Source organism: Salminus brasiliensis, chromosome 9 (assembly GCF_030463535.1).
Source record: "Salminus brasiliensis chromosome 9, fSalBra1.hap2, whole genome shotgun sequence".
Lineage (NCBI taxonomy): Eukaryota > Metazoa > Chordata > Actinopteri > Characiformes > Bryconidae > Salminus > Salminus brasiliensis.
The window spans coordinates 29,663,251-29,674,769 of NC_132886.1; the positions used below are offsets into that span (position 1 = coordinate 29,663,251).

At 46.6% G+C, this 11,519-nt stretch overlaps 1 protein-coding gene across 1 annotated transcript; it reads left to right on the forward strand.

The window, feature by feature from the left end:
• Window positions 1-4,940: 4,940 nt before the first annotated feature.
• Window positions 4,941-8,028, forward strand: mycb (MYC proto-oncogene, bHLH transcription factor b). The gene is made up of 3 exons (XM_072686925.1): window positions 4,941-5,307; window positions 5,701-6,391; window positions 7,053-8,028. Exons 2-3 carry the CDS (start codon window positions 5,710-5,712, stop codon window positions 7,553-7,555), a joined length of 1,185 nt encoding a protein of 394 aa, XP_072543026.1. The 5' UTR covers window positions 4,941-5,307; window positions 5,701-5,709; the 3' UTR covers window positions 7,556-8,028.
• The last annotated feature ends 3,491 nt before the right edge of the window (window positions 8,029-11,519 follow it).

Here is an 11,519-nt window from a genome sequence, read left to right on the forward strand (position 1 = left end):
GGTGGGAGCCAGAGTATTTGTGGGAGGCTCAACAACACGCCTGTTCAACAAGACCTCGGGTTAGAAGGAAGAAGACTTCACAAGGCAACCAGGGAGGTGGCAGAGGAGGCAGAGAAAGAAAGCTTCTGGCTATGGCTGAGAAGACAGGAAAATGCATGGGGAACAGATAGCTGCTGAAAAAGGCTTAGCTGCAGGGGGTGGCAGGAAGACATTGCCCCACTACCAGGAGATGTTCAGGGTAAGGGGTGAAACATCAAAGATCGGTGGTCCCCGACTGATGACCCTGCAGCTAAGATAACTGGCACTGGTGGAGGTGCGACATGCTTCGAGCTGAGCAGGAACAAGACCTACCTGTATAATTAAAATGACAGCTAATGAAATGTGAACTGATCACAACAGTAAATCAAGGAGTATGTCAGGGAAAGAGCATGAATATAGTTTTTAGGACAGACTCGCTTGTGCAGTAAGTATGGAGTTAGTACCTGTATATTCAATTCAAATTTATATTATTTCTATTGCACTTGTTACAACAAATGTTGTCACAAAGCAGTTTTACCGAGATCCGGGTCCAGGCCTTTTTTGAGCAAGCTAGTGGCAACAGTGGCAAGGACAAACTCCCTCGGGTCGAGAGGAAGAAACATTGAAAGGAACCAAGACTCAAAAGGGAAACCCATCCTCCTCGGATAATAATAGCGGATAATAATAAAAAGCAAAACAGTTGTACAGAAACAACCCTAGTTTACAGCCCACACAGCCTATATTGGAGTAAACAGGGTACTAAGCTACACTTACGACATACTTAGCAGTTACAAGAAAAGTACAGGGTAAAAAGCTCACGCAGCTTATATTACAGCCCAGCTAACAAGCTACGTCCTATTAATAAGCAATGTTCTGATATGGACGTTCGCTGTACGCCTGCTGTACGTTTTTGAGTGTCACACCATTCTGGGCCGGTTTACACCTGCCATTAAATCACGTGTTGTATCTGGGTGGTATCTGAATCTACTTTGACCTGATTCTGTTTACACTTGTCATTATGATGAGTCTCCAGCGTGACCAGATGACCGATTTTACTCTCCTACGTAAAAAGCCCACCAACATGCTTTATTTCCTGTATATTTCTCATCACAACTGTCCTGCTTCTGAAGACTGTGAACAGCATAGAGAGGGTCTACAACATGATGGAACTATAGATAGTTTCTCACATTCTCAAAACTGACCAAGTGTCAGAAGATATGAGGGACCGTTTAAAATGCAAGAGAATGTTAATAATTGGTCATAAACTGGTCATTGCACAATGATGCAGAAATGAGAGTCAGGGGACATTAAGCAACGTACATAGAGGGTCCTGTGTTGGTTATAACATGACATTGGTTATAACATAACATGACACACTCATTCTCTCATGGTGAGAAGGCAGACCTTCAGCAATGTATGGCAATAGTTGTTGTAGATGCAAATACATGTAGACCAATAGTGGCAGAATGTGTGACGACTGTAGAAAGTCTGTAGACTGTAGAATTAAATCACTGCAGAATCCCAGACATTTTTACACAAAACTCCCCACACTACATTTTTCACAAACCAAAAAGAGGTCCAGGAAAAGGAGGACATATGGTGGAGTTTTTGAATTGGTCTTTTTTTTACAGCTGTTTTACTTGTTCTACGTGGGCTTTGCTTTTTAAACAGCATCCTGCTCCTATATTTTAGGATAAATCAATGTAACTGGTCATTTTCGACCAATGTAAGGGCAGCTGACATATTCAAAGGAAATGGACAGTATGTTTTTCATTCTCTCACTCTCCAGCTTTCTCTCTGTGTTGAAGAGGGCATAGATGTGCTTGTGCCAGAGGATCTGCAGTGTGGATGTTATTAGACCTAGGATTTATATTTAGCCTCAGAACCACCTGAACTGGCCAGGAACTTGCCAGGAATAGGCTATAAAAATGACTGACCCCTCTCCTTTACTCCAGAGTGAAGGTCACAGTCTGGTGTTCGGTAGAGTTTGTTCAGAGTGAGGGTCATGGCTCTAGGTTTGCCCTTCTGCCCACTTGGCCCTGGGACAAAAACTTTTAATAGACACCTCATAGTGCCAATTCACACAACTCTCGTTCCCGCTCCCTCTCTCTCTTTCGTGCACACGCTCTCTTTCTCACCCCAGTGGCCCCTGTCATGCCTAAACATGGATCCCTTTCACTGTGTTCCAGAGAACTTGGAGTACTACTTACTTCTGACAGCTAGGCCACAGGTCGTTGACCCTTCAGCTTCTGAGAAGAACCCTGGAGAGAGAGTCAGCTATGCCCCTATTTTTCCAGTCGTAAATCAGACTTGTCGTAAAGAGGCTCCATAGGCTGTCATTTGACTGCAACTAAACTCCAGGACTGAAATTGCATACTCCTGTTCTGTAGGGTTAGAAAATGCAGCGAAATAAATAAAATGCAGATATTTTAGTGTAGTCCAAACATTCACCTAAACATTCTGCTCTTCTGGGGTTCAGTATATACATCATCTAATACCAGTTTGAAATATCGGCCAAATCTTAACATCTGTCCAATGACTTCACCCCCGTTGGCAGAAATCACAGCTTGCAATCACATTTCAGTCTCAATGAGAAAGAGCTCTTGTTTTGGGGGTTTTTCCACTCTTCTTTGTAGAAGGCCTCTTGTTCTGAGCTACTTTCAGTTATTTTGTGTGCACCGCTTTTGTTTTCGAAAATCATCTAGCAGTGTTGAATTGAAAAGGTGGCAGGTTGCAGCACTGCACAGTAGAATAGTGCACCACCCTCCTGATTCAGCTAAACCTTCATGCCATCATTGCATTGGAGTGATGTGGGGAGAATGTGCCATCTACCCACCCTCGAGAGAGCAGGGCCAATTGTGCTCTCTCGAGGCCCCGGCTGCCAATTACTAGCAGCATGAACGGACTCAAACTTATTCCACTGGACGACACGGGCCGGTCAACCAACATTCTCTGAGGAAAGCACAGGAAAGCACCCAGCTCTGATGCATTGACTAGCAGACGCCTGTGCCGACCAGCTTCACGCTTAAGAGATGTGGGAAAAGAGAGCAGGCCACACGGAGAGGGCAAGGCCAGATGTGCTCTCTCAGGCTCCGGCTGCTGATGGACACAGACAGCGTGACCTGGGTTTATAAAAAGCGAGTGGGTCACAGTGGTGTTAGTAGAAGGTTTGTGGAGATTTGATTCAGCTGACAGTTCTTATTATTATTGCTGATATAACTTGTTGATCAAGGCCTGAGGCGTCTGTGTTGATTTGTGTATTGAGGTTTATGGAAATCTTGTGTTTTGTGTGTGCTTAGCCACAGAGACAGTGTTTACTACTACTCAATTTTATAAATGACAAGATGTGTAATTTGGCCATGGGTGCCCATACTACTGTATAATAATGCAAGACGGGAATCTTCTTATGAATGAATAAGAAGAGCTGCGTTGTATTTCGACCTAAAAAGGGTACCTGCAGTCTCCATTCCAGTCATTCCAGAAAGGATCTACAGTGGGTAGATTACACCCTTGCCTATTTACACATTGCCACTATTATAGTAATAACAACCCTGGTTTAAATGCATCCATGTGATAAAAGAGGCCTGCTGATACAATGCCTGATACATCTATCCTGAAAATAATAGGAAGAGTAATGGACATAGTGCTGACTGGTTCAGAAAGACAGAAATAAGCAGTTTAATTTAAGCTACAAGAGGAGATGCCCCTTCATGTTATCCTACTTCAAATCTGTGAATCTCAGAAATCCACTTTTAGGAGACATCTTCTATACTCACTTTTGACCAAGCATTTAAAAACTAATCTCTTTATTAGTTTTGTGTCTGTCTTTATCACAGTTGTAAAACATTTTGAGCTGAAACCTAAATTAAAAATGCTCTATAATCAGAGCTTATTGTCATGATTATTTTCATGTGTCTTTTTTACTGCCTGATGCCATGTTATAATAATGATGAATAATAATTTTCCGTCTTTGTGAGTCTTGAAACGACTTGAGGACAACACACTGAGACCCATCCCCCATCCTCCTGTGGTCAACATCAGACAAACAGTAACTTATCATACAGAGAAAAGATCCACCAACTTTAAAAGTCTGCCCAAAATATCTGGTAGTGTGTCTGAATAAGATATACTGTATGTTAGCTCCCAACTAAAAGGGCTCACATCTGGGGGAACTGTTTTTAAAGGATTTAATGCAGTTTGTGAAATCAGCCCATTTGAAATGACCATTTTATCATGTCCCGAAATCCAACACACACATTTGCATATTATCACCAGCTGTCCTTTACATGTTGGATAAATAGCTCCTAAATGACTTTAAAGTACATTAGACCAGGGCTTAATGACTACTCCCCGTGTTACCCGATGCGTCCACTAGAGGGCGACCCTCACCACTGTTTAAGGAGCTCCTCTCGCCGTGAGCTGAGCTCCTCACCTACTGCCCTTCAACCCAGATGATGGGACGGTGCTGCCGCCCTTCTTCAGGCTTCTGCTGCCCTCATGTCATATCAGACATCAAACAGCCTGTCTTAAACAGCAGTGGAGGAATGAACGAGATCTACGTCTAAGACTTCGGCTGTGATGACTGGTGCAGTGACAGGACTCATCATTATTTAGTGGCACCCCGATCGCAGGTGTGTAATAATAGTTTACTGTGGATGGTTAATAATAGTGTGAGCGATGTGAGGACTGCACTGCGGCTGCGTGTTTGTGGATATCCCGCGTTCCCGCTTGTTTGAACGTCACCGCTCCGCGTTTCAGCGCTCTGTTAGGGAGCGTTGTGATAGTAACGCTGTCACTGAGTTACCACCGACCGCTGACTCCGCCCCAACCCCCCCTTGCCGCTTCACCACACGAGCGTAAGTGCGCAAGATAATATAGTCCCCACTTTTACGCGCTTTCGGCAGACGCGGGCGAGTCTACAAATAGCAGGGGCTGTCTAGTGAAGTTCAGTGTTTTATTTGTCGTCTTGGAAAGCGCAGAGGGATCACGACGGTGCTTCCTTTGCTTTACTACGCAACTACCATTTGGCGGGAAACGGCACAGTGCTGGCGCATTAATACCTAGGGTTAAAAAAAACCCACGAAAATCCGTAGTATTAAAACGCAGTGCTGGAAAATCCTGCAGTAAATGAAATCACGGCCGCGATCAGCATCGAGCTGTGCTGTTGGAGGGCGTTCAGTAAAAGCCGGTGCGGCGGACACCCACTCTCGGATTACTTTCACTTGACAGGGCGACTGTTTGAGCCCCTCTGAGCCGCCTCAGCTTCTTTGGGTCCGGTGCTGATCTACGGTGAGTGTCTTCACAGAGACTCCTCCGCCTCTTCACCTTCACACCGCATTTGACAGCAGTTTGTTTACTTTTCACTCATTACAGCGGATTAGTTCCTGAGTGTCATTATTAATTCAGTCATTTCATATATATTTATTTATTTTTAATAATAACTAATAGTAATCAACAGCTGTCAGCTCATTTCCCTGACAGTTAAAGGCAAATGAACTCCTCTTGCTGTATTAATTAGAGATACCTAGTTCCTGTCCCGCCTTGAGGCGCTGTGCCCTGAGGCTGCTCTGAGGTGCCCTAGCCCCTGTGTGTGTGTGTGTGTGTGTATGATGGAGGTGTTAACCGTGCCCTGTTGTTGCTGTGTCTCTCTCTCTCTCTCTCTCTCTCTCTCTCTCTCTCCAGGTTGTCAGCATGCCGCTGAGCTCAGGCATGGCGAGCTGCAAGAACTACGACTACGACTACGACTCCTACCAGCCCTACTTCTACTACGACAACGAGGACGAGGGCTTCTACAGCCAGCAGCACGGCCAGCCGCAGCCCCCCGCTCCCAGTGAGGACATCTGGAAGAAGTTCGAGCTGCTGCCCACCCCTCCGCTCTCCCCCAGCCGGCGGCCGTCACTCGGCGGCGGCGGCGGCAGCAGCAGCCCTTTCCCGTCCACCGCGGACCAGCTGGAGATGGTCACGGAGTTTCTCGGGGACGACGTGGTGAACCACAGCTTCATCTGCGACGCGGACTACTCCCAGTCCTTCCTCAAGTCCATGATCATCCAGGACTGCATGTGGAGCGGCTTTTCCGCCGCGGCTAAGCTGGAGAAGGCGGTGTCCGAGCGGCTTGCCACGCTGCAGGCTGCACGGAGGGACTCTTCGAGGAGCGGGTCGACCGGGGACGCCAGCCCGGGGCGGCTGGGTTCCAACCTCGGCTACCTGCAGGACATGAACGCGTCTGCCACGGACTGTATAGACCCCTCTGTAGTGTTTCCCTACTCGCTGAGTGACTGTTCAAAGCTGGGCAGGTCGCCGACGCCGAGTTTGCCGTTGGACACTCCTCCAAACAGCGGGAGCAGCAGCAGCAGCAGCAGCGACAGCGACACCGGTGAGTCGGGCGGCTATGCTAAGCTAACTGTCTGTGGGCGACCGCAACGCAGCCAGCGGGTTTACCTCACACCAGCGAACGGGTTTAGGACGGAATTGACACGGGTTAGTCCCGGTTTAGCGGCGGATTCTCGTTACTTGGCGCTTGGTTGTACGGTTTTAATAAGAGAGGGGTGAGTGGGCTTGTGTGTAATGCGCTGGGTAACGTATTTAACCGCCGGTGAAGGCTGTTAGCCGTGGACCCTTGGGGACGGTGGAATGCTAGCTAGCTTGTGGACTCCCTGCTCATGTTAGGGGGCTGGAGGTCGAGGACAGGGGGCTTATCTGCCTCTTCAGGAGACTTTAGCCAAACACACTTTTTTATTTTAGGGTCTTTGGGGGTACACAGCTCGTTAAAGCGGCTCGCTGTAATAAGTAAGACCAGCTCTGTCAGTGTCTGGGGGTCGGAAGTGCCGTTTCGGGCTGGGCTGGGCTGGGCTGGGCTGGGCCGGGCTGGGTGGGCCGGGCTGGGCTGGGCTGGGCTGGGCCGGGCTGGGCCGGGCTGGGTGGGCCGGGCTGGGCCGGGCTGGGCTGGGCGCAGCGGCGCTGGAGTGGGTGGGTCTGCTGTGAGCGCACGTGTCTTCACGTTTGACGTGTTTTTGTTTGTGTTGTTTTCCACCCAGACGATGAAGACGAGGATGAGGAGGAGATCGACGTGGTGACCGTGGAGAAGAGGAAATCCGCGAAGAAGTCCGACCCCGTGGTTTTGAAGCGCTGTCACGTGAACATCCAGCAGCACAACTACGCGGCGCAGCCGAGCCGAGGGGTCGAGCAGCCCGCCGTCAAGAGGCTGCGCTTCGAGGGGGGCAGGGGGTCGCTCCGGCAGTCCGCTCACAGCCACAGCCACAAGGCGTCCGACTCGGAGGACAACGACAAGCGGCGGACTCACAACGTGCTGGAGCGCCAGAGGAGGAACGAGCTGAAGCTGAGCTTCTTCGCGCTGCGAGACGAGATCCCGGACGTGGCGAACAACGAGCGGGCTGCCAAGGTGGTGATCCTGAAGAAGGCCACGGAGCACATCGCCAGCGTCCAGGCCGAGGAGCGGCGGCTCCTCTCGGTCAAAGAGCAGCTCAGGAGGAGGTGTGAACACTTAAAACACAGACTGGAGCAGCTGAGCAGCTCCTGAGCCGCCGCTGCTGCTGCTGCTGCTGCTGCTGCTGCTTCCCCTCACGGACATGAACTCCCACTGGGGTTTTTTTGTTTGTTTGTTTGTTTTTTTAAAAAAGCCTTTCGGAAAGGTGTTGCAATGGATGCCCATGACCATGATGACTATGATGATGATGATGATGATGATGCCCCCAGGAGTGAAGGACACTCTGTGGGCGGGGGTGGTCCACGGTGGTCGGCAGTGCATCACTGTTGCAGTCGGACTTTGATTTGTACCCTTGCAGCTGCCTCGGTTGGAGGCAGCTGAGGCTATAGATTTATTTGTATTTAATTTTATTTTTAGTATCGCCGCCACGGTCAGCAACCTGTTTACTGTCAGTCTTAACTTAATGTTTTGTTTTTGTAAATTTTGTACATATTTGCTCAGATGTATTGAAGACACTGTTGATTTGAATCATAAAAGCGTTTCTTTATAAATGGTGTTTGACTACATTTCATGGCTCGCTTGGTGTTTATCCCGTACCTGCTTCTTTGGGTTTGAGGTCCGAGTCTAGATTGCGGTCCTTGACCTCAAGGTTGTGGTGAGCGACGGGGCAAACATGGTCTTACGATGGGCCCGCTCAGATGAGTCTTCATGATTCTCCAATAGTGCCATGTTGTCCCAAGTCCCAAATCCAGTGAAGTCTTACAACATGGTCCTTCAGTGCTCTAGAGTACTGCGCCCAAAGACCCTTATTGTGCCACCATACCTTTTTAAGACCACTGCAACTTTAGGCAGGTACTGTGAATCGCACTGCATGCGCGTGTCTGTCGTTTTGCTTTGACTGTTTTGGCACTGTGTTTTTTAAAAAAGGACTGGCACAGTGCCCTGCTTTCCTTGGGCCAAAAGACTGTGCTCTGTTAATAGTTAACCCAAATCCTTCCTAGTAAAGGTAAAGAGGTTCTGCACAGTTGTATGCAAACGTTTGGGCACCCTGGTCAAATGTATGCTCTGATTTTCCAAGCAACTAAGTTTGCATTGTTTACAGGGGACACTTCTGGGCATGGTCACTGTATTTTCCTTAATGTAAGACTATCAAATTTACTGTGATTTCTGTGATTTGTGGAGCTGATGTGCATATTTAAGCTGTGATAATTCAACTTTATTATTATCAAGTGAAGAGCTTTTTAATAATGTATTTTCACTTAACCTTTATATAAACTTTTATAACTGATTCTTCCAGATTATGTAGGCCTTCTATAATTCTTTAAAAATATTCTATTTAATGCAAATAAAGGGGTCCACTGATACAAGTCAAAAGCTCTGTTTGCTAAAAGCATCTGAGAGTTTTGTCTTGTCTTGCTTCCTTGGCCTTCTTGGAAGTTGACTTGAATGGTTTCTTAACTTTTAATATGGCTTTAGTCAGAGCTCAGAGCTCATATTGATGACATGCTTGGCATGGCATATTACCATGGGTGGGTATCGAAATTGAGCCAATATCAACAAAAATGCTGGATTGGATGCCAGAGAAACATAGAATGAATTCGGTCCAATCTGGTTAGACCTAGCCTGAAAGATTACACATTCTCGCTGTGTGATGAAAAAGCAAATAGCTGAGCTGTTGAGTATTCTGAGCATGATGGTCTTCATTTAGATGTCGAATAGGTCACAGTAATGCTGTAGACATCGACACTGTCAGGGTTTTGGGCCCCATAACTCTTAACAATTCTGCCCAAATACTCAATTAAAACATATTTGGGAGGCCACTGTCAGTCACAGGCCTTTAGAATCGTCCCATATTACGGTGCCCATGGCTGTAGACTGGTGATAGCCTTACACAAATGACCAGAACAACTTTTAAAAAGACATTTGGCTTCTTAAATGGTCCTTGCCTGGCTACAGTGTACTTCAACTGGTGGAAAACCCTGTGAATAGGATTCCATATAGAAGCTTTTAGAAGAACCCAGTTCTGTACTGTGTAGATTGTTTAGTGTGCAGATAAAGTAAGAGGTTCCTCTTATTGCCTATCCTGCAGTAGAACAATCAATCGTGAAGGCTCATCTTCTTCTGAAGGCCCCACACTGAGTCGCCCATAGGGAACAGTAGTGCTGCCTGCGCTTTCATTTCCACCAGTGCTGCATCTTTTCATGGTTCTTCAGATGGATATCATTTGTGTCTGGCTTATCCCCTTGATTTGGATTTCTGTATCAGAGGAAATCTCTCAGAACAGCTAGATACACTATATGTCCAAATGTTTATGGACACGCCTTCAAATGAATGCATTCAGCTACTTTATGTTGCACCCATTGCTGATATAGATGTGAAAATGACAATAGAAGCAGATGAAACCTGTTGGCACCATGCCGAATGCCAGGCGTGGCCGAGAGGGGCACTGAGCTGTGGAGCAGTGGAACTGTGTTCTCCGGAATGAGGGATGGTGCTCCCTTCAATACTTTTAGGATGAAATGGGGAGTCAGAGATGAGGTGGGATGGTGATCATCCAACATCCTGACCTCACTAATGTTTTTGTCGCTGAATGCAGTCAAATCCTCACAGCAGTGTTCCAGAATCTAGTAGAAAGACTTTCCTGCACAGTAGAGACAGTTACTCCAGCAAAAGCAGGATAAACTAGGAATGAGTAGGTGTCCCAATACTTTTGTCCATATAAAACAGCCCAAGTTTTGATGATGTGAGAGAGTCTAAGAGTCTACGGCATCAGCTTTTAACAGAAGAGAAAATGTTCTGTGAGTCACAAAGTGTAAAGAAGTGTGTGTGTGTGTGTGTGTGTGTGTGTGTGTTACACACATACTCCCATTCACACCTCTGGATACCACACTGCAAGTTCCTGAATCTGCATAAACTGCCCTCTTGTTTCAGTCTTCACTGCTCCATCTTCTGGCAATCAGACCCTTGCTATGGTTCTCTCATCTGGTGGACACGTCACGGGTCACCACAATGGCTTAGTAACAGGTGTGTAGTGCATTGGCCTTGATTTCCAGGACGGAAGCGCCACAGCAGCAGAAACGGGATGGAAATATGAGAAATAGGAAGACATCCGTGAGCTGGTTGAAGAGCTGTGTTGGTGCAGAGCTTAATTCCTTCCTTCTTCACACCTGCTTCTCACATCCTGTACCCGATTGCATGGTGGAATCCCAGCCTCAATTCAAGTCAGAAATAGAGTTCTGCAACAGGACACGTGGTACAGAGGAGCTGAACACGCACTGCTCCACACATATTGAATGTGGTCACTGTTGCTGTGAAATCACAGCATGTACTTTTAACTGTGTGCTCTTGTCCAAAAATCAATACCCTATTACATGTGAGCATTATTGCAGCATGGCAGGTTGCTGTGTCCTTAAGTGAACCATATTATTAGCTGTGGTCCATTCAGTAGCTCTGCTTGTCTAATTAATGGTTCTGGTTATTTGTATCTGTTTGGCTGAAAGGTTTATGACCTGAGATTTACCGCTGTGAAAGATGTGTTTAAATGAAACCTTTTATGCCTCCTCTCGAGTGGTGCAGCTATCTAAGCGTTATAGCCACATTATTGGGCGACCCTCTTTTACATATCTACTTAACTACTTAACCCTCTTCTACATATCCCTCCCAAACTACTTAATTCTTCTGTAACTACTTAACCCTCTTCTACATATCCCTCCCAAACTACTTAATTCTTCCAAAACTACTTAACCCTCTTCTACATATCCCTTTTAAACTTAATTCTTCCATAACTACTTAACCCTCTTCTACATATCCCTCCCAAACTTAATTCTTCCATAACTACTTAACCCTCTCTTACATATCCCTCCCAAACTTAATTCTTCCTTAACCACTTAACCCTCTTTTACATATCCCTCCCAAACTACTTAATTCTTCCAAATCTACTTAACCCTCTTTTACATATCCCTCCCAAACTACTTAATTCTTCTTTAACTACTTAACCCTCTTCTACATGTCCCTCCCAAACTACTTAATTCTTCCATAACTACTTAACCCTCTTTTA

Excerpts from the sequence above, each read along its gene's own strand:
- mycb (XM_072686925.1), top strand. The coding sequence starts at position 5,710 with ATGCCGCTGAGCTCAGGCATGGCGAGCTGCAAGAACTACGACTACGAC. Across the intron at positions 6,392-7,052 it reads CAGCAGCGACAGCGACACCG|ACGATGAAGACGAGGATGAG; the intron begins GTGAGTCGGGCG and ends TTTTCCACCCAG.